The sequence below is a fragment of the Chelonoidis abingdonii genome, chromosome 13 (genome assembly GCF_003597395.2).
Source record: "Chelonoidis abingdonii isolate Lonesome George chromosome 13, CheloAbing_2.0, whole genome shotgun sequence".
Taxonomy (NCBI): domain Eukaryota; kingdom Metazoa; phylum Chordata; order Testudines; family Testudinidae; genus Chelonoidis; species Chelonoidis abingdonii.
In genome coordinates, this window is record NC_133781.1 from 23,048,925 (window position 1) to 23,075,976 (window position 27,052).

General features: G+C 38.5%; 1 protein-coding gene across 2 annotated transcripts; it reads left to right on the plus strand.

Moving 5' to 3' along the window:
- The first annotated feature begins 507 nt into the window (after window positions 1-507).
- Window positions 508-23,676, plus strand: DGKE (diacylglycerol kinase epsilon). Of its 2 annotated transcripts, XM_032805598.2 has the most exons (12): window positions 508-555; window positions 1,374-1,857; window positions 8,035-8,194; window positions 10,408-10,527; window positions 11,660-11,803; window positions 13,745-13,902; window positions 14,296-14,347; window positions 17,363-17,476; window positions 18,657-18,728; window positions 19,389-19,516; window positions 19,839-19,950; window positions 20,284-20,672. In XM_032805598.2, exons 2-12 carry the CDS (start codon window positions 1,400-1,402, stop codon window positions 20,473-20,475), a joined length of 1,710 nt encoding a protein of 569 aa, XP_032661489.1. In that variant the 5' UTR covers window positions 508-555; window positions 1,374-1,399; the 3' UTR covers window positions 20,476-20,672. The 2 variants fall into 2 exon arrangements, with proteins under 2 accessions (XP_032661489.1, XP_074927940.1); XM_075071839.1 differs by lacking the exon at window positions 508-555 and having other exon boundaries at window positions 905-1,857; window positions 20,284-23,676.
- The last annotated feature ends 3,376 nt before the right edge of the window (window positions 23,677-27,052 follow it).

Consider the following 27,052-nt stretch of genomic DNA (forward strand, 5'->3'; position numbering starts at 1 on the left):
TGACTTTGTTTGCAGACCATTCATTTTCAGTCTCTGAACCAGAGGGGCCTTTGCTTTGCCCCTGCCCTGCCTATGAGTCCTCAAGAGGGCTGCCCTGCCTGCTTCCCCTCCTCTTTCATGTGCCCCTCTGTTCCTCCAGCTGCCTGCTTCCCCTCCTCTCTGCTGGATCCCTCTTCCCCTCCAGCTGCCTCTTCCCCTCCTCTCTGCTGGGCCCCTCTGCCCCTCCAGCTGCGTCTTCCCCTCCTCTCTGCTGGGCCCCTCTGCCCCTCCAGCTGCCTGCTTCCCCTCCTCTCTGCTGGGCCCCTCTGCCCCTCCAGCTGCCTGCTTCCCCTCCTCTTTCCTGATGCCCCCCTGCCCCTCCCTCTCTCCTCCTTTCAAGGCCATTTCCGGTTGCCGGCCCGTCTCCTAGCAACCCCCATCAGCAGCCACCGCCCCCATGGGGCCTCGGCTCGGCTCCTTCCGCTTCCGCAGCTTCCCCGGCTCATCCGCGGTCCTGCTGCTGCTGCTGCTGCTGCTACGGGCCCTTCCGCGACCCGACTCCCCTCCCGCCCACGGGCGAGACCCTCCCCTCAGAGGGACCTCGGGGGAGACTCCGGGGCGCGAGCAGGGCCGGGGGCAGCTGGTGGGGTGAGGGAGGGGAGCGTCCAGGGCTGGGGAGGGAGGAGGTTATAACAAGGTAGGTACCTAATTCCCCCCCCCCAAGGTCATCGTCCCTGGGGGAGGCGTGGCGGGAGGGAAAGAGAAGAGCTGGGGGGGGGCGGGGAGAGAAACCCCAAGAGAAGGAGGTTTGTTGTATTGGGGGGGGGGGAGGTCAGTATAATACCAGGGCTTTCACGGGAAGGGGAGTTAAAGCTCGACTTGATGGAAACAGGCTGGGTGGAGTAAATAGTTGAAAAGGGTGGAGTATCAGATGTTAGACCAGTTCTTGGCCTAGGGTACTACCTGAATTAAGAAGAGGGGCGGTTAATTATCATATCCCCTGTTGTGGCATGGGGGGAAGGGAGTTATTGGAAGAATAAGGCTATTTATATCTGGAAAAGTCAGGCTGTTCATTTGTCGGAGCAGGTGTCTCACAAGAAGGGTGTGTTCTGATAGTAATTGGTGTATCAGGCTGGAAGAGGAAAGAGAGGGTTTCAGGATAATACCAGGGTGGAAAGAAAAGCAGAGGTTAATTATTGTGATAACAAGTGTAGGGTATCCAGTCTGATGAGTTGTGAGTCAGGCTTCGTGGCGGGGAAAGGGAGTTTAATAATAATAGGGGAAAAGTTAAAGCATACAATAAAGGATGGTTCCTAAACCCACCCTCAGTGTCCCTGAATTGGAAAGTGAGCCCCAAGTTAGCCCTACTTGTCTTGTTTAATTTGACCATCTAGACAGGGAAAGCTAAAATCCATAAGGGATGGCAGGGGAGGAAAACAGCAGTCCTCCCTTCTCAGGAGTGTTTGCGGACTGCAGTTTGGCCTTTTGGACTCTGTGCTCAGTGATTCTGCCAGTAGTGATCACCTTGTGGTGCAGCTTCCAGCGATCCCGGAGGCAGGTGCTGAGGCGAGACATCTTCCGCAAGAGCAAGCACGACTGGCACTACACGGATCTCTTTGGCCAGCCCACCTATTGCTGTGTGTGTGCCCAACACATTCTTCAGGGAGCTTTTTGCAACTGCTGTGGGCTGTGTGTCCACGAAGGATGTCTCAAGAAGGCCGACCATCATTTCCACTGCAAGGAGATTATGATGAGGAGTAATGGTGAACCCCACACCTCTATGGCACATCACTGGATCAGAGGCAACGTCCCACTGTGCAGCTATTGTGTCGTATGCAAGCAGCAGTGTGGCACCCAGCCCAAGCTCTGTGACTACAGGTACAGCAGAAGAATGTGTTTGCATGTGCAGGAAGTACAGTGTCATGTCATTATTGTAATTGCTGTGGCAATTGATCACCTTACTGCTAAATAAAATGCTAGAATAGTTCAAGCAAGTTGTCCAGCATGAAGCTCTGTTAGAATTTCTCACAGGGCCTATCATCAATGAGACTGCTTATGATAGGGTGCTATTCAGCGTGAGTAAAGCTGGGAGATTGGAGTCATAAATTAGGGGTAAAGCATAGCTCACTGTCATCTGTTTTATTATTATTGGTATTTCTGCAGCACCTAAGGCCCCCAATCAAGAATTAAGGCTGTATTTTGCTAGATGTTGTACAGGCACGTAGTAAGAGAGTCCCTGCCCCAGAGAGCTTACAACGTACGGCCTGCTCCTGCAAAAATTTATAATTTGTTTAACTTTACACACTTTGAGTAATCCCATTGATTTAACTTCATGCACTGTGAGTAGTTCTCTTTAAGTAGGTGCAGTAATCTTTGCAGGATTGGAGCGGGACTTACAACAAAACACAATATAAATTAAACAAGTATAGGTGCAAATGGGGTTTAGTCCTCCTAAGACTGAATTGCAGGGGTCAGCAACCTCTGGCACGCAGCTCGCCAGGGTAAGTACCCTGGCTGAGCGGGCCAGTTCGTTTACCTGCCACATCTACAGGTTTGGCCGATTGCGGCTCCCACTGGCCGCAGTTCACCATCCCAGGCCAATGGGGGCAGCGGGAACTCGTGGCCAGCACATCCCTCGGCCCATGCTGCTTCCCGTGAGCCCCATTGGCCAGTGGGAGCCACAATCGGCCGAACCTGCAGACGCGGCAGGTAAACAAACGGGCCCAGCCCGCCAGGGTGCTTCCCCTGGCAAGCCACGTGCCCGAGGTTGCTGATCCCTGCTATATTGTAAGCTCTTTGGGGCAAGGACTCTCTTTTTTTTCTGTGTCTGTACAGCATCTAGAACAACGGAGCCCTGGTCCACGTGTAGGTTGCCTAGTGCTACAATACTACAAATAATAATAAGCAGAACTCCCCCTGAAAGTTAATGGGGAATTCTTAAAATGTCACCATTAGCTTATGGTTACTTTGTAATATAAATATCTGTACTATCAAATCAAAAGTTATCTCAGTACCCTGAAATTAGCTTTTGTTGATTTCAGTGGGCTACTTGTAGAGTAAGGTACTAGTCAACATGATGAATGTCATGGAGTTGGTTCTTTAAATATTATCCTCATGGACCAAGTTCTGTTTTCAGTTAATCCACTGTAACTTCACTGGACATACTCTGGATTTACATCACTGGAACTGAGACAGAAACTTGGCCTCTTATATTTACATCCCTTATTCTATAAGTTTCTAAAGTGAAATCCTGACCCCCATCAAAGTTAATAGGAGTTCTGACACTGATTTTATTGGAGTTAGGATTTCACCCCAGTGTCATCTTATGTATGTCTGTGTTCAGGTTTTGTCACATGCATGTTGTTGTAAACTATGCGTTGAGGATTTGTGGTCCATTTTGTGGCTGGTTTTTGCAAGGCTTTGTTTTGTTCCTTTGTTTTTTGCTATCATGAACAAAATATTATGTATTATACTTTGGGATGGACTGGTGCCTGCTGCTTCATATTTACTTACTCAGGTAGTTTTCATGAGGCAAGCTAATTAGAAGAACCACCTTTGGAATCTTTTGCCAGGCTCTGAAGCTGTACAGCAGCATGGACTAATAGTCAATATATCTGTATGTATAAAACTCCTATTCTTCTACTGTCAAACTCTCATTCAGCCTTGGCAATCATATATTTAATACTGGTTGCACTGTTGTGTGATTCATTTGCAGTTTACAACATAAATTGTATCTGTTTCCCATCTTTTCTTCCTGTCTCTTTTTCCTCCAGTTGAATTTTTGTGTTTCTCAAGTTTCATTGTTTCTTCCATGATTTCAGGAAATAATGTACAGTATTTTTTAAGATGTCTGCATAGTGCTATAATTGTGCCTGGCACTTTGTATAGAGAATGAGGACACAGCATTTTACTCCAAAGGGTTTACAATTTCAGTGACATCCACATACTGTGACATGGAGGGATTATAGCAAACGAGAGAAGGAGAGAGGGATACACACAAAATAAGATTGAGGTAAATTGTCTTCCATGGTATGCATAGTATTCTTTTATTTTTCTAAAAATAATTAGCGTGGTGGTAATTAAGGAAATAGTGAGTCATTGTTGAAAGGATGGTAGCAAAAAATTGAGCTGGAGATTTCAAATGGTCTCAAAATGAACAGTAACCTTCAAAAACATATTTTGGCAGTCAGCTTGTATGATAAGGAAAATAGAGTGTTGATCCCAAGCAAAGTGTGTACAGATCTGGCATATTTGTTCATTAGTAACTGCACTGTCTGAACTCTTTTAGCGTGAAACCTGCCCTAGCAGCAGATGGATGGATATTCCTGGAGTACCTCCACTGTCTGTCTAGCTGTATGTCTGTACATTGGAATTGTCTTGCACATTGTCAGCAGCCGTGCAAGCTTCACACTGAAAGTTTGGAGGTTCAGTACTTACTCTAATTAAATCTACAGCTCAGTTGTATTGTGAATTTTCTTAGGCACCTACTCTTAGATAATCTTTTCAGCAACTGCTGATTGCTGAAAAACCCATGACTGACTTCCCGCTATTGTTCAGTTAAATATCTTTGACACAGATGAGAGTAGGTGCATATGACTGTAGAGAAAGTATAATTGTGTCTATAATGTTACAAAGGAATTACGTCTTTCCTCAATTTTACTTGCTACCTATTTTTACCCAACTCTTATGTGACACCTTGTAAGCAAGTAGAGCTCCAGAAGAACAAACAACTAACTCATCTGTAAGGAGCCTCAAGTGTGTTTGGTTGAGGGCAGGATTCATGGCCAGCAATGAAAAGAAATGGTCACCCATTGGGAATGTCAGTGTCCGTGGTTATAAGAGCTGGATTAACGGAGGGACTCCAAAAATAGCTTCCACAGCTGCTTAAATCAGGTTTTTGGATGTGGTGAACCAGGATTAGCCTTTTGCAGAGGATGGCATTAGGTATAATATTTCCTCCTATATTGTCTCTCATCAGGACAGCTGTAGGAATAGGTTAAATTGCTGAGCAACTATGTGCTGTGGGATTTTGTGCTTTGCATAATGCTGTACAACTCTTAGAGTTTAGACTTTAAAGGGATGCTGTCAACTTGGAAAAATGATATTGTTTATAAATTTATTATCTTCTTACTAACACTAAATTGTTAAATTAAAAGGTATTTTTGAAATTCAGTTTATTTTTTACTATTTGAAATTTCTTTTTTCAGTTAATGAAAATTAATGGAGCTATTTACACTTTCAGGTTTTCAATTTGGCAGTGTTTCTGTTGCCAGCTGTTCAAGGGAATATTTATTTGCTTATAGCAACTGTTTCTCTTGGAATTACAAAAAATGTTAATGTTTCCATTCATTTTAAATTTTGTAAACGCTCATTTTTACAAAATCCTAAATATCTGGCCAAACTTGAGTTGATAGTGACCTGTCAGTAGTTGATTTGAAGCAGATCTGTTTTTCTTAAACCTACAGAGAACTTGTTCAATTTTGTTTTTGTAATGAGTTATGAATATGTAGTATGTTTTTTTAATATGTAATAGCAAAATGATTACTATAAGTATACCTGGCGTAATTTTTTAATGAGTGCACACAAAAAATAGTTTTTTTCCTACTTGGTTAAAGATATAAGTATCTGCTCTGTTTTTAGATGGAAGTAAGTATTGTTCCAGGATGCTGTTTTGTCAAGTTGTTCAAAGGTCTGAAACTCTTCTAGTTATATTTTGATATCTGCTTATTTGAGTCTATTCCCAGTTCCTTGGGAATAAACTTCTTGACTTTCTGCACACTCCATGCAGTCAATGCTTATGTATTTCAGCCCAAGACTCAGTGTACAGTGTAGTGTGCTGTCTACATTCACTTTTTTGAGTATAGAAGTTAGGCAGTGAGAAGAAAGGAGTGAAGAGTTAATTGATAGCGTGTCAGCAGTTTTTCTATATTTGCCTGTTCAATCATACTTGCGGTAGCAACAGTAAATGCTAGTTTCAAAAAGTAAGATACAACAGTATAAGTTGTGTTTTCCAGCTATTAAATGTTTGTTACTGAAACAGGAATAAATGCCAGAAAAGCCCAGATCCATTTTCCTATGTGGTAACGATCCTCGGTTTTCTCTCCTTTATGTCACTGTGGGTGTGTAAGTCCAATAGAAGGGAGAAGAGAAGGAGTAGTTATTTGAAGAGGGGGAAGGAACAACTTCATCTCAAGGCAGGTGTAAATTATCTACTGACAGTTTATGCCAGTTTTGTCTGTTTAGGGAATTGCATGTGATGTAGTTACTTGGACTTGATTATTATTGTGAGCAATGTGATATTGAGAACCTTAAATATACTTGCCTTCCACAGATGTCGAGGATCTTGGGGCAATAATCAATTATGAGTGAATATTTGTTTCATAGCTTACAAAGCTCTGTGTTAGAGTTCAAGAATGCATGACTTCTAAACTTCACAGTTTAAGAAAAGTATTTGGTTTTGTAATGTATCATACGGGGTCATTAGAAGTGGAAACAACCTACTTGGCTAGCTAGTCCACATCTCTGTCAGTGTAGAACTCTTCCCTGCAGTACAGTTACTAGTGCTTTCTCCAGTCTAGTTTTATTGTGCCAAGCTACTTTGAGGAGGAGCTGGGTTTTTCCTACTATTCAGTCTGAATTTTTTATTTTCTTAATTTCATCCCACTAATACTCTTTTTGTCTGTCTTGAAGATCAGGTCTAATAAGCTCCAATATATTCGAAGTTGTGGTCACTGCACGTAAAATCCAAGAGTACCCTCTAATAACTCATTTGTCCCATGGTACCTTCAAATCTGCTCTGAGTTTTTCTCAGACTTTTTATCAGCTGTGCTGCTCTCTACCAGCTACACGTTTTAAAATGAATGGTTGTTTGTGAATTTAAAAATTATGCTATAGTGTGCTGCAGTCTCATGCTGCATCTCCACAATCACCATTATAAACTTTCTCCATCATTTTCTGGTCTTTCATCTCTCTATTCAGCTCCCCCCTTTCCCCCCCTCCCCAAGACCACCCATTAAAATACAAACTTCTCTCTAGTCCTAATTTTGTCAAACTCTCTGTAATGAGCTATCTTGATTATCAGTACAAAAGTTTTTTTTTCTCTTAATTAGCCTCTTAGAGTTGGTAGGACAACCCCCACCTTTTCATGTTCTCTGTATGTGTGTATATATCTCCTTATTATATGTTCCATTCTGTGCATCCGATGAAGTGGGCTGTAGCCCACGAAAGCTTGTGCTCAAATAAATGTGTTAGTCTCTAAGGTGCCACAAGTACTCCTGTTCTTTTTGTGAGGATAGATTCATCCACTGCTCCCGTCCTTGCTTGACTTTGTCCTTTGCTTTCTAACTGTACTATGTTGGCTCTGTTTAGTTTGGTTCCCTGTACTGATGCTAGTATTCCACAGATGTCAAGGATCTTGGGGCAATAATCAAAAAGAATAAAAAGTAGTTGCCACCTGGTACTTAATTATTTTAGTTAGATGCCCCATTACAACATTAGAAATATTGTATATAAATCACTCAGATTATGCATATTAGAAACACAATTTTTTCTAACACTTAATCTATTTTATGTTGTTTTTTCAGTTGTTCCAGAATATTACTGTAGGGATTCAAAACCAAAAATGTGATTATATATCATTATTTTCTAAAGGATCTTTCCCTACTCTAGGAGAAGCTGTTATGAAGTTTGATTGTACCAGGATTCCCCCAATAATCGGTCTGATGCCTGCTTTCCCCTAGTTTGATTAATAAAAATATATTTTAGACCATGTTTACTCTCTTCTATTAATTCCCTAAGTAAAGGACAGCTAGTTTTTCTGAATTAGACCCTGCACATTTCTAAGTGTGTCAGTGCTGTTGATAAGCTACCATATTTTAAGGCAAGTTCTACGGTATTATTTTGTGATCCCATTGCAAAACTTGTGCTGTATTAATATGTTACTTTACAAAGTGCTGTTGCATAGCCCTATATAAGTAAACTCAACCTTTCAATCCAAACAGTTGGTTAGAAATCAAGTCAAACTACCATTTGGACTGTTTTTGTTTCTGTTTTCAGGTGTGTTTGGTGTCAGCACACTGTACACGATGATTGCATGCAGAGTTCTTTAAAGAGTGAGATGTGTCATTTTGGAGAATTCAGAAACTTAATTATTCCACCATATTATTTATCTACCATTAATCAGATACGTAAGGATAAAAGAACTGATTATGGAAAGGTAACTTTATCATTATTTTTATAATACATAATTCTAAATATGAAATAAGTGCAATGACATGGTGGTGGTTGTACACTGAATAAGTGTTTGAATACGTAAATGCTCAGTGTGTTGATTTGAATTTATTAGTCATTTTATTAACATCCTTGTTGAGATTGAACAGATTTTTACATTTAATTATTCTGAGGTGACGCTGAAGCTATAGTACCTTGCTTTCTTAAACATCTTAACCACAACTGTTTAAATCCCATAATCATCTTTAGTCAAAAATTCCAAAAGTAATTAATGCTCAATTCTCTGTTATATGTTAGAGAATATTCATTAAATCTTTAGCAAAATCTATAAACAGAGCCGTTTAAAAGAAAAATGTTTCCATGCTCCAAGCCTCTGCTGTAGATATTGGAGAGAGATCCTATAAAGTCTATCTGATAAGAATAAGCCTGTTAAAGAATAAACTTCCATTGTACCCAAAAATTATATACTGGGAAAACAAACTGACTCTTCAAAAAGGTACAGCTGTCAAATAAAAATATTTTCTGTGTAACAAAATAGAGTGTATTGCATAACGCAGAGTGTAAACACTCGCAGTACTACCACGAGTTTCGTGATTGGGGGACTGTACCCTGGAAATTAATGACTCAAAGGAGTTAGGGATCATAGTGAGCAAGCAACTCAACTCAACATATTCTCCCCAGAGCGATGCTGTGGCAAAAGGGCTAATGGGATCCTTGTATGTATAAACGGGAGTAGTGAATAAAAGAGAGGCAAGGTGAATTTATTTCTGCGTATGTCATCGGTGAGGCTGATACGAGAACACTATGTACAGTTCCAGTGTTTATGGTTTAAAAAGGATGTTGGCAAAAACTGGAGAAAGTGCAGAATAGAGCTGCAAAAAATGATTCAAGGGCTGAAGTAAATGCCTGACAGTGAGAGATGTAAAGAGCTTAAACTAAACAGAGTAACAAAAAGAAGATAAGAAGTAACTTAACTAGCATTATTAGTACATTACAAGGAGAAAATACCTGTACAAAAGGGCTATTTAATCTTGTGGAGAAAGGCAGAACAAGAACTAGTGGCTGGAAGCTGTGCCAGACAAAAATGTGTTCCTTATTTTTACTTTGAATTTAACAGTGAGAGCGATTTAACCATTGGAGCAAACTGACAAGGAAAGTGGTGGATTCTCCATCTCTTGATGTCTTCAAATCAAAACTGGATGCCGTTCTGGAAGATAGGAGTCAGTCAAACAGAAGTTAATGGGCTGGTTACAGGACTAACTGGGTGAAATTTAGTGGTCTATGATATACAGGAGATTGAACTAGATGTTCTAATGGTCCCTTCTGGCCTTAAAATCTATGAATGATTTCAGACCAACTTTAGAGGGATCTTGTGATAAAACTCAAGCAGCTCAGAAATTTTACCTGAGGTGCTTGCACTTTCCCCTTCAGTCTTTATAGGCCACTGTGCTGTTTATGCCACAGGCAGCCAACCCTGTATGCTCTGAGCAGGGCAGATTCCAGGACTGCAGAGCCAGCCCCACTCCAAGTTTAGTAGTCTTAGCCTTGCTATTCCCATGGGCCCAGCGCAGGAAAGGAGAGTTATTGGATGTAGGAGCACAGAGCAAACTTCCTCCCTGCAGGTTGAAGACATGAGGCAGCTGCTGGATCTTGCCAGAGGAGAAGTTGGGGAAGTAGGGGCTTACAGGCTGGCAGGGGGTCAGGAGGAGAACAGGCTATGGGAGCATGTTCGGGAATTGGGAAGGTTGCAGGAAGGTGCCAGTAGGGAGCCTGGAGGACTGGGCAGCGAAGGTGAGGGGAAAGGGAGTTGGGGCCTGCATTACTGTGTATGATTCAAGGTTGAATTTTCAACCTGTAATTCTCACATGCAAATTAGGGTATTTACAGGGGAAGTCAATCAGAAGACACACAAAAATGAAATGACTTTTAGTAGCTGTATTTTGACGCTTCCAACTAAATCTTCACTGACTGGGAACACTACTGGTTGAAATAAGTTGTAAAACTTATCACTTATTTGCAAAGGTTGCCTGTTTCTGTACTCACTATAAATAGGGAATTAGCAACTTTTTGTTTAAAATTATGGACTAATTCATTTTTCCTGTCTTTGTGTGAATGGGGAATGAAGTTGGAATTCAAAGCCCCTCATTCCTTTCAGGCTTGTCACATTTGTGTACATATGGAATTTTTTTCTTTCTGCAGCTGGCATCCTCCTATGGTAAACACTGGACCCCAATAATAATCCTGGCTAATACTCGTAGTGGAAACAACATGGGTGAAACATTGTTGGGAGAGCTTAAGATTCTCTTAAACCCAGTTCAGGTAATTGTGGAGAAAAGCCATTACTATGTAATAAACTAAAAACTCAATTAAGATCACCAGCATTTTGCTTATATATGGACTACAGGATCTTTTTAGCAGTTTGATACTAATCTCCGACTAAGGAAACAGATTGGTGCAGTTCTCATTTGAAGAAAAATGGACATGAGGATTTTAGCACGGATCTGCAAAGGCAACTTAAGGAAGGAACTTTTTTTTTTTTTTTTTGTTAATAATGAGTTTGAAAAGGAGCTAGGTGTCACCAAGATTTATAGAAGTTGAACTTGCAATAATCCCCTCACTGCTTTTATTTTCCATTAAGTCTCCTATTCATTCAGGAAGGTATGAGGCTTTTAAGATAGGAAACAATTTAAAAAAACAGTTTAAATCATAAAGTAAAATCATAACTCTTATTTTTTTCTTTTCACTACATGATGCGTTGTGTGACACCATCACGAGGTCACTCTATCTGGTGCAACAGTCCTTAGTAGACTGTGTGGGTTTGATGATTCTTTTGAAACTTTTTCAATCCTAACTTTGCTTGTGAAGATGGCAATACATCTGGCTCTTTTCCTGTGTTGCTTTCTGTTGCCATTGTCCCTTAAACTCAGCTGGGAAGGCGCAGGATGCTCTGACGTAAGATAGTTGTTCCTAGACTTCCTGACTACATCTTAATTCTCTTCCTCCATAATTCAAAGCAAGAGCCTTTAATGATTTCTGCTAGTCTGAATTTAAGGTCTTTGTTTACTCTTGGCATTGATATATTTTTTTTTAGTCTCAATGAATAAACTCTTACAAACTGAATTTTAAGTCTTTTTTTTAAACTGTTTTTTATTTCATTACTTTTGGTTCTTGTAAAAGTGAAGGATTGACATTACTGGATTAAAAAAAAATTCTTTTGGGGCAAAATCCTACTTGCTTTGTTAATATGCATATTCACTGAAGTAACTACTCACATGAATCTGAGTAGGATTTGGTCTGTAGTATGATCATTTGCCAGTGCAGTTGACTGGAACGTATGATGATCAATTTGCATCCTGTTATATAAGTGAAGATGTTTTGATCTGTGAAGTAAACCCTATGTGGTGTGTCTTAACTTACAGAAATTTTCATTTTTATTTTGATTTGTTCATAGGTTTTTGATCTGAGCAAAATTTCACCTGCCAAAGCACTCCAGCTTTGTACCTTGCTGCCCTATAATTCTGCTAGGGTACTTGTTTGTGGTGGGGATGGCACAGTAGGCTGGGTCCTGGATGCAATTGATGAAATGAAGATAAAGGTATTGTGTTTGAATACCTTTGCAAGTATTGTGGTGAAATAACTTTTGTAACTGGCCAAAGTGTAAGCCCTAATCTCGTATCTGGATATGGGTCATGCCTATCTTTCAGAGTAAACCTGTTAATAAAAGTATTTGTAAAGTAGCTTATGTACAACAAAGAGATACAAACTTTGAACATTTAATTTAGAAGCCATTCTGCTCACAGAGTGTAGCCTATTTTATGCATTCCTTTGTAATCTAAAGAGAAATTTAATTTGCTGTTAATAGACTCATAAATATAGTAAGGTTCTGCTGCTCTGGCTGCTTATTTCTCAGCAAAAGTATTCAACTTCTAAAGCTATCAAAAATAATGGCACAATTGCAGATTGTGACTTTAGAAAGAGATTGAGGGACAGAAGTAGATAAATTATTAAATATTTGGTTTTCATTCTACCATTATTTACTGACAAGAAGTAAAGACATTTTGTGTTTAGTATTGTTTCTAAATAGAACATCTTTTCAGTTTAAGAAGTGTCAGCAAGAACTCCTGGGATGTCTAATTTGATTGTCATCCTTTCTGCCTAGTATCCACACAGCTCCTTTTCTCTTCAGAAAAAAGAAAACAAGTGGTAAATTCACAAAATTGGATAATAAAAATTTAATTCCCATTTCCCAATTTTCTGGAGCCAGTCAAAGTGAATGTTATATTTGTGAACTAATAATACTTTTTAACAGGGCCGCCCAGAGGGGGGAGCAAGTGGGGCAATTTGTCCTGGGCCCCAAAGGGGCCCCCACGAGTGTTTTTCGGGGCCCTGGAGTGGGGTCCTTCACTCGCTCTAGGAATCCCGGAAAACTCTCGCAGGGCCCGGGCCCCCAGAGCTTCTTCTGCTCCAGATCTTTGGCGGCGGGGGCTCTTTCCGCCTGGGGTGGAAGGCCCCTCCGCTGCCGAATTACCGCCGAAGCAGGACCCACCGCTGAAGTGCCAGGTCTTCTGGGGTAATTCGGTGGCAGGGGATCCCCACCACAGGTCTTTGGGGCACTTCGGTGGCAGGTCCCGGAGCGAAAGGACCCCCCACTGCCAAATTACTGCCGAAGTGGGGGCTCCCCACCGCTGAAGACCCCAGGCCCCCTGAATCCTCTGGGTGCCCCTGCTTTGTAAAGTACTGTACTGAAAGCAGCGAGTGGGTCATGATGCATATCATCAACCTATGCACTCTTTTGAGAGAAACATATTTGCTGGTGCAATTAAATATGTGGAGGAAAATGTCTTCTTAGTCCTGGAGAGCTAACATACTTAAGATAGTGTCAACTGGATTGTAGGCCCTCTCATGCCTCCTTAGCCGAGCTCTTGACAAAATGTTATGCTCCTGAAAACCCATTACAGGCATTGGCAGTACATAGGTATTCCTCTGACGGCTGAGCTGTAAAACCTTTTATTACTGGTGATAAGTGAAGGGAGAAAAGAGCCTAGCTTGACTCTCAGATCCCTGTTAGCAGGGCTCATAAAAAGAAGAAACATCCTTTTTCTTATAAACATATATATCCTGATTAAACAACAGTAACCACGATGCCACTTTTTCAAATTACTTCTCACAGTGGAAAACTTAAATCTCACAACAGCTCTTTGAACTAGGTAGATAGACCAGCTTTACAGAGGGAAAGCTAAGGCAGTAAGGGAAAGGCAAGATATTTTCCAAAGGGGTTGCACACTTGGGGATATGTTGTTTTTGTGCATTTGGTATTTGCCTAGCTTACAAATTCAACCTTTCATATTTTCTCGATCCCAAGTGCTTAAATTTGACATTTGTCATGCTTACGGTACGTTCTGTGCCACTCTGTGATAACCATTGAAGCAGCTTTTCTGTTAATGGTGTTCCGCTATCTTCAACGTTTCTGGGGATAATAGGGAAGGAGAGGACTCTAGAAAAGGAGATTCTAAAATGTACCATTTCTATGTCACAGGGACAAGAACAGTATATTCCACAAGTTGCGATCTTACCTCTCGGAACAGGTAATGACCTGTCTAATACGTTGGCTTGGGGTGCAGGTTATGCTGGAGAAGTCCCAGTGGAACAAATTTTACGAAATGTAATGGAGGCAGATGGAATTAAATTAGACAGGTAAGTAACACCGTACAAAAGTGAATCCCACAGCACCATGACTATTTTATCTATAAACTCCAGAAAGCATTACCAATCAACAAATAACACCCAGTGACCACAGAGATTTGGTAAGGAAACACAAACAAGGCACCTGCAGGTGCGCACGGGTGTAACTGCTCCAATTGGAAACTGGGGACTACTGGATGTCAGAGATGGGGAAGCCTCTGCTGAGCAGCTTCTCCAATGCTGAACCTTTAAATATTTAACCAAACCTCTGAATCTTCTGAGGAACATCCATCTTCTAATTATAATGTCTTACATTGCAATTGTTGGTTTCTTATTGCAGTTTGAGTTCAGTGAGAGTAGTTCATCTTCTGTAACTTGAATAAATAATAGCCTTTTGTTTTTCAGATGGAAGGTTCAGGTAACAAACAAAGGATACTACAATTTAAGAAAACAAAAGGTAGGATTTCAAAATTATTAAAATGTGGATCTTACCAGATGCTTGTATGAACTGATTATTTTATTTCCTACTTGCATATGCTTTTTAAATAAAATAAAATAAACTGCCTGGCCTGAAGGTTGTATAGTAATAATACCTGCTGATAGAGCACTTCTCATCAGAAGATCTCAAAAAGCTTTACAAAGGAGGTCTATTTTGCTGATGGGGAACTGAAGCACAGGGAGGTAAAATAATTCCCCCCCCGTCACTCTACATGCCAGTGACAGAGCCAGGAATAGAACCCAGGTTTTCTGTGTCCCAGTCCGGTGCTCTGTTTGTTATGCGTTTCTCTTCAGTTCACAGTACATTAGGAAAGTAGATGGGAGCACTGAAAACAATGAACTGCTTTGTTAATTGGCTGCCATAGAAGTGAAGCTGTTATGCAAGTTTACAGCAGTGCTGAGATCACTAGTCTTACTACATGACAATCTTATAATTCACAATAAACAAGAATAATAAAATAGGAAATGTGAGAAGGATTGCAAATCATGTGTTTCCACTCTGGAAAGTTTCAGGAAAAAAGATATAACCACTTGGTATATGAAGAAGATAAGTAACCTGCCTGTCAAGTGAATACTTATTTGAAAGAGTAATCTAATCTCACATCAGTTTTACACTTTTGGGACTGACATCAGTAGAGTTACCGCCTGATTCTCATCAGGGTGAGAGAAGAATCAGGCTTCAAGTAGTGTTTGAGGGAGTTGATATCTGACTTGTTACAGGGTTAGTTGAAATTCCAAGGGATAATGAACTGTAAATATCTATATTTGCATATTGTAGTTAAGTAGCAGCATCAGCTCTAAAATGTTGGGATCCACAGAAAGAACTGCAGGATTTATGGTTTCTTTACTAGATCATTACATGTTTTTCTTGCAGACCTGGCATTAAGAACCTTTATCTTATTTTTAGGGCTGTCAAGCAATTAAAAAAATTAATCCCGTGATTTAAAAAATTAATTACATGATTAATTGCACTGTTAATAATAGAATACCATTTATTTAAATATTTTGGATGTTTTCTACATTTTCAGAGGTATTGATATCAATTATAACACAGAATACAAAGTGTACGGTGCTCACTTTTTTGTTCTTTACAGTTCAAATATTTGTAATAAAACAATAAAGTGTTTTTCAATTCACCTAATACAAGTACTGGAGTGCAATCGCTTTATCATGAAAGCTGAACTTAAAAGTGTAGAATTACATTAAAAAAAAAAACTGCATTCAAAAATAAAACAATGTAAAACTTTAGAACCTGCAAGTCCACTCAATCCTATTTCTTGTTTAGCCAATCGCTCAGACAAACACGTTTTTGTACATTTGCAGGAGATAATGCTGCCCGCTTCTTGTTCACAGTGTCACCAGAAAGTGAGAACAGGTGTTCTCATGGCATTGTTGTAGCCTGCATAGTGAGATATTTACATGCCAGATGCGCTAAAGGTTCATATGTCCCTTCGTGCTTCAATCACCATGCCAGAAGACATGCATCCATGCTGATGACAGGTTCTGCTAGATAACAGTCCAAAGCAGTGCGGACCAACCCATGTTCTTTTTCATCATCTGAGTCAGATGCCACCAACAGAAGGTTGATTTTCTTTATTGGTGGTTCGGGTTCTGTAGTTTCCGAATCAGAGTGTTGCTCTTTTAAGACTTCTGAAAGCATGCTCCACACTTCATCCTTCTCAGATTTTGGAAGGCACTTCAGATTGTTAAACCTTGGGTCGAGTGCTGTAGCCATCTTTAGAAATCTCACATTGGTACCTTCTTTGCATTTTGTCAAATCTTCAGTGAAAGTGTTCTTAAAAAGAACGTCATGTGCTGAATAATCATCTGAGACTACTATAACATGAAATATACAGCAGAATGCAGGTCAAAAACAGAACCAGAGACATACAATTCTCCACCAAAGAGTGCAGTCATGAATTTAATTAATGCATTATTTTTTTAACAAGCATCATCAGCATGGAAGCATTTACTCTGAAATGGTGACTGAAGCATGAAGGGGCATATGAATGTTTAGCATATCTGGCACATAAATACCTTGCAAAGCTGGCAACAAAAGTCCCATGTGAACGTCCATTCCCACTTTCTGGTGACATAATAAGAAGTGGGCAGCATTATCTCCTGTAAATGTAAACAAACTTGTTTGTCTGAGCAATTGGCTGAACAAGAAGTAGGAGTGAGTGGACTTGTAATCTCTAAAGTTTTGTATTGTTTTGTTCTTTAGTGCAGTTATGTAACAAAAAAATCTACATTTGTAAATTGCACTTACACAATAAAGAGATTGCACTACAGTACTTGTCTGAGGTGAATTGAAAAATACTGTTTCTTTTGTTTATCATTTTTACAGTGCAAATATTTGTAATAAAAATAATGTAGAGTGAGCAGCGTACACTTTGCATTCTGTGTTGTGATTGAAATCAACATATTTGAAAATGGAGAAAAGCATCCAAAAATATTTAATAAACTTCAGTTGGTATTCTATTGTTTAACGGTGCGATTAAAACTGATTAATCATGATTAATTTTTTGAGTTAATCAAGAGAGTTATCTGTGATTAATCGATAGCCTTAATTATTTTTAAAAATTACACAGCACTGAAAGTGCCAAAAGAAGCATTTTAAAACAAAGGATACTATGAAAGTGGTCATAGGGCTTTTCTCCTCTCTGAGGAAGTCAAAGGGTAGCTGAGAAGTGTGTGCAAAACTCCATGAATCCAACAATAATTTTTAAGTGGTGGTAGTGTATTGATACATGCAAAGAGTCAGTGAAATTCTGCTCTGTAACGTGGGTGCTTCTCCCACCCCTTGGTAATTCTCATCAAAGCACCTGTATAACTGAGAGCCTTTAATTATTTTATATTAGCTTAGAACTGGTTATCTGCTACTTCAGATTACACATGTGTAACTTCCAATTTGCATATTGTAGGATTTTGTTTTCATGTCTCCATAATTTTAACTAGAGCTGTTGTCCCGCAGGTGTTCACAATGAACAACTATTTTTCTATAGGACCTGATGCTCTCATGGCTCTCAACTTTCATGCACATCGTGAGAAGACTCCCTCACTGTTTTCCAGCAGAATTATTAATAAGGTGTGATTGGTAAAATAGCATTTCCCACTTCTTGCCAAAAATACTGAGAATTGCTACCCTTTAATCAAAAGACTGCAAATAGCCTCCATTAATTCATGCAAGTATTTAAGTATCAGCTGTTTTATGTAACAGTCTGAGACAAACTTGAGGTTTTTTTACATTTAATAGCAATCAAGCAAAACATTTTTTTTGCATCTTAATCTAAGGTTGTGTTTTACTAGTGTCTAGTTTATTCTAATGTGTATTTCTATTTTGTTGTTGCTCAGTATCACAGTTATGGTTTCTAGTAATATGGCAAAATTCTCTTTGACTTCCGTGGAAACAGCTCAGGTCACTGATTTGTTGCAGTTGTGACTACTACTGTTGGAGCTACGTCCAACCTTGGAAACTGCCATAAGGGACCTATTTTCCCTTATGTGAAATTTTTCCTACATAGGGAAAGAGAAACTCTTCTAGTTTAGCTCCCAGAGTTTCATCTTCATTGTTCCATTGGGCTTTCAGGGTTTATCTCCCTGGGTCAGGAAGTTCATTCTCCTTCAGCAGTACATGTCTTGAGATGCACAGGGATCTTGGTCAATTGGGGGGGACTGTTGTCAGCACCATGCTGCTATTGGCTTACTTACCACTCCATATTTCTAGGTTGTACAGTAGTGGCTGCGAATATGGACTCTAATACCAGCAATGGAACATGCATCTTAGCGCTACCTCTTCCCACCCCAATTTTAGAAGAGGTTCAGTCCTAGAGCTCTTGTAGAGGAGCTTCCTTGGGGAGCTTATGGTAGGTCAGGTGCATTTGCAGCCAGGTTCCAACTGTTTGGGTTGCTTTCCCCTTCTGGAGCAGAGGGAAAGACTCTTGTTCTTAATTACCTGCAAAGCAGACTCAAGTATATTGATCTCTGTAGAGCTTCTCAGTCATTTGGAAACTTAATGGAGTGGAGCAATGGCACTGCCTAACTCTATTTAAAAGTGTAGTACGGATTTTATTTTAAAAGGGAAAACTCTTACCTGCACTACGTAGTAATGACTGGGTCGTCCTCTTCCTGAAACTTAAAAGCAAAGATGATACACAAATATCTCATGTTACATAAGAATTTCAGATTGAACTCTTTTATAACTGTAATTAAATTATCTTTGTCTTGCTCTCTGTTTCTGATACTGATTTCTTTTTAACTTTTTGTAGGCTGTTTATTTTTTCTATGGAACCAAAGATTGTTTAGTACAGGAATGTAAAGATCTTAACAAAAAAATTGAGGTAAGGTATCTTATGTTCTCTTGCTAACTCACGTTTTTTTCCCAGGGGAACATACATCTCCCTCCCTCAAGAAAGCAGGATCTTAAATGGAAATGATCTAGTAGTTTTTATAAATAAAAAAGTCTAAGTAACACCTAAGTCTAAGTTTCTACTAAATACAATGAGAGAGACCTCTTAAAGCATACCTGTATATTGCTTACCTTTTGATATAATAGCAAAATTAACTTGTGGCAACTGGCTGTTCAGGACTTACTGTACAGTATCTAGTGCCTGATCCTAAGCCCATTGAAGATTCCCATTTACATTTATGGACTTTGACTCGAGCCCCTGCTGTAGCTAAAATCCCAGCGTATAGGTGAAACTTGCTTCAGTGCAGAGGGACTATACGAGTCTGAGTCGCATACCTTTGCAACTGTAATGTGCTAGTTAATAATAGAAATGGGGGTTGTAAGATACGATACCATATTATGAAGTCAAAAATATTGTTTCTTAATATGTTTATATTTATTTTATAAATAACACACATGCTGATCATATTGAACCAGTTCACATTGACTTCAGTGGGATGCCCACCCTAATGCATGAAGAGAAGTGGCACATGCCCACGTGCAGAATTTGTCCCACAGTAACTTTCTAACAATCTGTTGTGTATCTGTAAAGCTAGAGCTGGATGGTGAGAGAATCGATCTACCGAATTTGGAAGGTATCATCGTCCTGAATATTGGATACTGGGGAGGTGGCTGTAGATTATGGGAAGGAATGGGTGATGAGCCTTATCCCCTGGCAAGGTATGTAGTGCATCAATGGTTATAATATATACTTTTTTATTACAGTGTAAGGGCCAATGGACTTAAATAAGCAGTGTCATTAATCAGAGGGATTGCTCACATGAGTAGGTGCTGCAGAATCGGGCCATAAGATTTTATAGAGTGCATTGAATTTGTTATGCAGCAGAAGGCAAACAGATAGTTTTAAGCTTATGTACTGTATCAGTCACTTTAATTATAGTTTTATCTATTAATACAAAGACCATGTAAAGTTTTATACAGTTATTTCAGTGGTGTTAACAGCTTTTTTTTTATAGTAAGTGTCTCCTTTTCTAAAACTTAGGTATGATGATGGATTGCTGGAAGTTGCTGGAGTTTATGGCTCTTTCCACTGTGCACAGATTCAGGTGAAATTAGCAAATCCTGTTCGACTAGGACAGGCACACACTGTGAGGGTACGTAGCATTTATTATTACCTTTACCCAAGTTTTTCAGTGAATGTGTCATCTTAGGCACTCAGCTGCTTGACCACGTCTTTGTTTTTAAAAGCTGCAGTTTGTCGGGGACTCTGGTGTTCATCATTTTTGGAAAAGTTAATTGCCACTTAAGTTGCCCCATAACTCAATTATGGACACCCTATACATGTGTGTAACTAACAATATACTAATATTCTCTACTGGGAGGCTAAAATCTTGCTATATCAGTACATAGGCAGTAGTTGTAAATGAAATACCTTTGGCTGGAGTGAACTGTTATGATTCTATATATGCTCTTTTATTTAATACCAGCTGATTCTGAAGAATTCAAAGATGCCAATGCAGGTGGATGGAGAGCCATGGGCACAGGGACCCTGCACTGTTACCATAACTCATAAGACACATGCACTGATGTTATATCACTCGGGTGAGCAAACGGATGATGATGCTTCCAGCATGTCTGAGCAGGAACACACAAAGGAACAGATGGATGAAGACATATAGGTTTTGAAGGTTTTACATAATATATTAATCAATTCTTGTTTAAAAACGTAATTAAATATATATTAAATGTTCTATCTCAATAACTATATCTTTATGCAGTAAGGTGTAGACTTGTGAGTGGCATAGGAGTTAAAAAAAACCCATGCTTTCAAGTATTAATGGAAAAACCTCCAGGCTAACCTTTAGCAAAACACTTAGGTGTATACTATCAAAATGAAAATCTCACCATAACTTAAACTGATTTTTCTTAAGGCTAAATGTCGTTTTAGTATGTCTTGAGAATACTATTTTCTCTTTTAAATAAGCAGTATGTCTTACTCAGTTAAACAATATACTGTGAGGTGCACATAACAGAAATATTGAAATGTGACTCTGGGTAGCATGACCATCTTTTAAGATCTATGTAACAAGATTGTTTCTTTTTGGAGACCATTGGCAACACTTTAAAAACTGTTGCAGATAACTGATCTTGTCTGATGATGATCTGAAAATAGCAACATGGCAAGTCAGTCTGTGCCACCACATTGATCGTATATACATATATGATCAGTAAAGATGTATTATCTGCAAAAACAGATGGAGAACATATGTAAATTTTGCTTCCTGACTAGATCATGCAAGGTGAATAATAGCTCTGCGGGATTTAGAACTTTATTTCCCGTTTAAATTTATGACCACAAAAGAGCATTATTGCAAACAATGATACGAAAATTCTGAATAGATCTAACAGTAGATATAAACATCCTGTTTAGGTAACCATCAAGATTTCTCAAGGTAAATATTGACCTAGTTGAAGCTTCTCAGGTTAAAGCTTCTCAGGTTTAAAACTTCATGGGCGCTTCAGCAGAAATCAATATTTGCTCTTTAGTTATTTTACGAGCGAGTAACTTAACCTACAAAGCCAAGAGCTTGACGCTAAGGAGTAAACCTGTCACTAATCAATCCAGTTGAGCTCATGTACTGCAAATGATCTCCAAACAGTAACTGAATTTATAGTGGATGTGTGCTGTATACCTTAAGCCCAGAGACAAGTTAAGGAAAGGTCTAAACACTGAATTTTCTTACCTCTTTTGTCATTTTAAGCCAGCGCCCTCAAATAACTTTCCTTTTGTTTTCTATATGCTAGTTTAAAGGGACACTGTCAAGTAGGGTAGGCCATATATCTAGATTTTGTAAACCAAATGCAGTTGTTTTACAAAATCTAAAAAAGACCTTCCATGGATTACCTAATGTTCATGAAAACATTTTTTTTTAAACAATTTATTTAAGCATTTTTGTACAGGTTTATGGAAATCAAACACAACAGCACTATATCAGTGCATGATAGACCAGGAAGTTAAACAGACCCTTTCTGGTTTAAATTTTCCATGCTGAGTGAAAAGCAAAAAGCAAACATAGTTTATATGGTAAAAAGTTAATTACATTTTTGAAACTCTTCCATTTTTAATAATCTTTCAAGATAAAAATATGTTTTAACTTGACAGTGTCCCTTTTAAAAAGTTTACATGCTAGATTCTAAATACTACTGACATTAGTAAACTCATATTTAGACAGATTTGCAAGGTGTTTATTATATATGTGATTAGAATGTAATTAATTGTAAATGTTGACAAAAAATGTAAATTTTGTACTTGGGAGCCTTATAGACCTTCTTTGAATTTATAATTTATCGTGTAAATACATTGCAATTTGAGTCATAGAAGTCCACATAAAAAGTAAATTAAAAATACCCAAAGTAGATATACCATGTTATAGATAGATCCACGATCCAAATCTTCTTTAGTTAAAACGGACTTTAGGTTATACTAGCTTAAATATCATTTTTAACTGGTAAGCCTCTACTTTATTTATTTATATTTGAATAACTTATTCACACTTATTTTTAAAATATTTATTTAAGTATTATGCTCTTATCCTTGTGTACTAATGTTTACAGACAAGTTATAAAGCTCTGGAAAAACTGGGTATGTATTTGGAATGCAGATACGTTAGAAAGACAATGACAGGATTTCTTGATCTAAACTTATCAAACTGTGTTGGGGAGAGTCATCTAAAGTTTATCTGGAAATTTTCAAGATCTATTTCAATACTCATAAGATCAAAAACTGTCCAGAATTTTGAAAGTTTGAACCCCCACCCTACTCTTAAATAAAAGCTTATAAAATGCTTTTTTCCTGGTTCTGAGGAGATGGTAGATTAAAAATCCATCCTGTCTCTAGATGGATACCAGGGACCGAATTGCTTCCTTCCTAAACTCTGTCAGGGAGATCTCAGGGATCTGTGCCTGTCCACGAACCGGTCGTTGAGAAACACTGCTCTAGATGACATCACAGTTGGTGAGAACAGGCTGTCTCCCAATTTGTTTTGTTCTTGGTTGGAGGAAGGAAACTTAGGTACAGCACCTCAGACAATGGGGTATTGGCCAGGAGGTACTGTATGCAGATCAGCTGGATCCTTCCACTGACTGCAACTCACTGAGCACTTCTCAGGATCTAGTGCCAAATGGGTGAAATACTCTCTGGGCAATACAAATCCATGAATAGCTTTGTAATACAGGAGGAGAATGGGCAGTGAAGGTAACGCTTCATCTAACACCTACTTGGTAATTTTGGAGAGCTGCTTTCTGAGAATGGCCCTAATTGTCTGAGCCAGATCATCGCTCTTTGTATGCTGCTGGGAGGAGAATTATGCTGCATGTATGAGCGATGAGAAGTGAATGTCTGAATAGCTGAGGGCATTTGATGGGTAGCAAATTTAGACGATGTATGCTTGGAAAGCCTTTCAGAAAATTCTATTTGAGGATGGTAGAAGATTGCACTCGCTATAAATTTTTATCTTCATGTCAGATATGCCATACCCACTTCTCTGGAATTGTGGACAACTAGAGACAGGTCAGAGGACTTTTTAAAAACAAATGTTAAGGCTAGAATTTAAATAAGTCAGGTGATCACAAGAATCTTGCAATTCCCAACTTACCAACCTGTGGTTTTTTTTTTGAAGATTTTTTTTTTTTGTAAACTTGCTTAACTATTTTATTAATCAAAACTTTTCAGTTCATCACAAAATTTAAACTCAGATTCTGTTGTGAATTTCTTCCTGTAAAACCACTTTAGACTGACTGCAGAAGTTATAAGTCATTATCATTTGCCTCCCCACATCTAATTTGCATATAAATTAAATAAAGATACTTTTCAGATTTAATGATAGTTGCTCATGTGCTATTGTATATTTATCATGGCTGTGAATCTGATGAAATTCACATTTGGAAAAAAAAATGTTAGAAAACATTAAGCACCTGATACAGTTTTGTCTATTGATTATCCTATTTTTTAATTAAAAATAGGCTTTGACAATTGCAAACATAAAAATAGTGCAATATATTAGTTACTCAGAAGAGGGTGCTCTGCTGTTGAAATTCATGCTCTGCTCTAAGAAAAGCCACACCGCATTTAAGGATGACATAAATTATGAATACATTTAATTTCTCAGAGGCTTCTTATAAGCATATTAATTTGAATAAAATGTACAGTTGTAGAAATATTGGGATATTAATTTAGCAAGCATTCAAACTATTCATTCACAAAGCTATAATTCTAGGCTATATTGAGATTGTATTGCAGCATATGCTAGTGTACCTAAAGATCTGTCAGTGCTTCTGTTATAAATCCTTTTCCTGGGTTTATAACCTACAGGTTAAAATTTTTTTGGTGGGCTTAAACTTGCACACACAACCTAGATATGGAGTGAACTTTTTTTCTCCCCTCACAACCACCTTACTTGTTAACTTTCACAATTTGTATAAAATATATATATTTATCTTTTCCTTAGAGTAGTTCACAGGTCAGAGTAAAAGTTTATTGATTTTTTTTTTTGGACACATTTCTGTATTCTTGGGTCTTCTGCAACTTGTTTTTTTAAAAGCAATGTTCCCAATCCATAAGGTGGTGCCTACACCCTTTCTGGTTTTCCCCTTGAAATAAAATAGTTGATGTCTGACAGTAGTTCCCATTCGTGTTTATCTTTTTTATAAGAAATTGTGCTACTTCTTGACTATGATATATTTAAAACCTGATGTGTACTGGTGGTCATGTGTTTACAGCATACTACAGTATTTACAGCATACCCCAGCATAGCGCTAAAAACTATCCCAATGGGTAAATAGTCCAAATTCTCCATTCCAATGCACTGATGAGGCTCTCTTTTTAAATGGACACACCTAACTGTTAAGTCTCAGTGTGTTTGGAACATTTTTGTAATCTGCTGATTGTTCTGGAATGCATTCACTTCAGCTGGAGTGAAAACCAGGCCCCTACTAATTTTTCCCTGTTTAGGCCTATTTACATTCTAGAATTCTACCATATAAATACAATCGAGAGAACCTGATTTTGATAACAGGATGAAAAAAACCATGATTTAGCAGTCATAGGGCAAATCTTATTCAGCACCATGTTAACAGACCAAGATTAACTCCTGATCCAAGCAAAATCTAATCCTAGTTAGCTGACATGATGATGATGAATAAGATTTGTCTGGTCTCCACTAACCATACAGTCATGATCGTCGGTATTATGTTAACTAACTAGCAACAAGGGAAAGAAGAATATTTGTAATTGTAAAACGTGCTTGAAACTACTAAAATTGACAGGGGCACTCAGGCAGTTGTAATACTAGAAACTTCCTTCCAATTCACTTTTTGTAATTGACTCGTTTTTGTGATCCTTGTAAGTTGGAGCCATTCTGAGGTCAGTGCACAGTTCTGTGCTTATATTTAGATTGCATTTCAGTCAGTATGTAGACCTGTATCCTGTGGTGCTTTTTTTTATATATATGTATATATGTGATGTTATTCATGGTATGTTTTAATAAGTGTAAAATTTAGGTCCTCCCTAGCTGTTCAATGCCCTTTTTTTTTTCTAGAAGACAGTATTCACTGAGGAGACAATGCTGATTATTTATGGTCTTTGCGCCGAAACCTACAAAGACTTATGAACTTGATTAATTTCTAGCACGTATGTCTTTATAGGATCAGGACCTTGATATTTTTCAGTCTAGCAATTACACTCAGCAATGTGCTTGCAGTGTTCTTCCCTGGGATAAGCGGGCTTAGCTATGATCCAAAACAGCCTCCTTAAAAAGTGCAAGTTACGGTCTTTAGCTGGAAAAAATATTGTCTAACTATTGTGCCATAGCTTTCAACAGCATTAAAAATGTTAATGCAATACATGGTAACTTCTTAAAGAACACCCGAATGTTGAAAACATACCACTGTTGCTTAGTTCTGATGTAACACATTTTTGAAATTCCTATTTAATTACGTAGTGTGACTGCAGATTCTTCTTTTTTTAAATGGTCAACTAGAAATAATCTAGAATATTTTTTAGATTTAAAAAGAAATAACTGCAACATTTTAGTAGCCTGGTTAATCCTACTGAATGTGAACTATCCACTTTTTAAAAATATGCTCTGATCCTGTTCTGAGGAACTGTAGCTGCTTATTGAGTACAGTGTAGGGTAACAGAACATCACTTGTTTCATGTGAACATTATTTACACATTCCATATGTTTAAGGCCCATTCCTGCAAGCTCTGCCGACTCAAAATTCCTGTTTGCTTCACTGAGTGCTGAATATTCACTGATTCCAGGATTGGGGTCCGTTGGGATAGATCTTCAGCTGGAGCAAATCAGCATTGCTCCATTGAACCAAGCAGTGCTAAGCTGACTTTCACCAGCTGTCATGTTTTGGAAGTCTGCATTACCTTCATAGTTTAAAACTATCTTTTGTTTCTCTTTAACATTTCCCTGTCTTCTGTGCCCACATTATCTGCAATGATCTTTCCACTTCCAAGTTCAGAGTTGTTAATTTAAAGTGTTTGCATCCATCAAAAGTAACACCGATTATTGTATTGACTTCTCTTTAAAGAGGAAATGGAAACTGTTGTTGTAAGGATTTCAGTCTGTATCTTTAAAGTTGACATCCCTCATTAGTCATATGTCCACTACTAATCCGTGTAGCTCTTAGAACTCTAGCCATCTAATCTTTATAGATTTTTTTGTAGTAAAACCGAACGTTGTTTTTATTTTTGTAGCCTATGCCTTCAATATGTATAATAGAAATAACAATTCAAAAATCATATTCTGAATATTGTAAACGTGAATTTCAAGAGCTGTAACTGTGAGTTAGTCATAGTCACTTAAATAATATTTATGAGATAATACCAGCACATCAGAAGTTTACAAAAGCCTATTCTTTAGGATAGAAGTATTCTGATAGTGTAATATGTTTGTATTCAGTGTGCATATACAGATTCTGAAATTGCACTAAATAAGAAACAAAGAGCTTTTTACAAATCCAAGCACTGGATCAAAATGCTGAATTTGTAACATTTAGTGTTCTTTTTATCCAGAAAAAGTGATGGGTGTTTGGTTAGTGGGTTTCCCACAGAACAGTAATGCGGGAACCCATCAATTTATTCAGAAACAAAAATTGGTGCCTAATGTTGCATATTAAGCTGTGGCTATCATTCACTAAAGTGCCCAGAAATTAACAAATGCTCATTTTTCCACCACCGCCACCCCC

Bases quoted from the DNA above. Each gene is read 5' to 3' on its own strand.
- DGKE (XM_032805598.2), top strand. From the start codon at position 1,400: ATGGCAGGGGAGGAAAACAGCAGTCCTCCCTTCTCAGGAGTGTTTGCG. The intron at 14,348-17,362 runs GTAGGATTTCAA...GTTGTCCCGCAG, and splicing joins ACAATTTAAGAAAACAAAAG to GTGTTCACAATGAACAACTA. The intron at 19,951-20,283 runs GTACGTAGCATT...ATTTAATACCAG, and splicing joins GACAGGCACACACTGTGAGG to CTGATTCTGAAGAATTCAAA.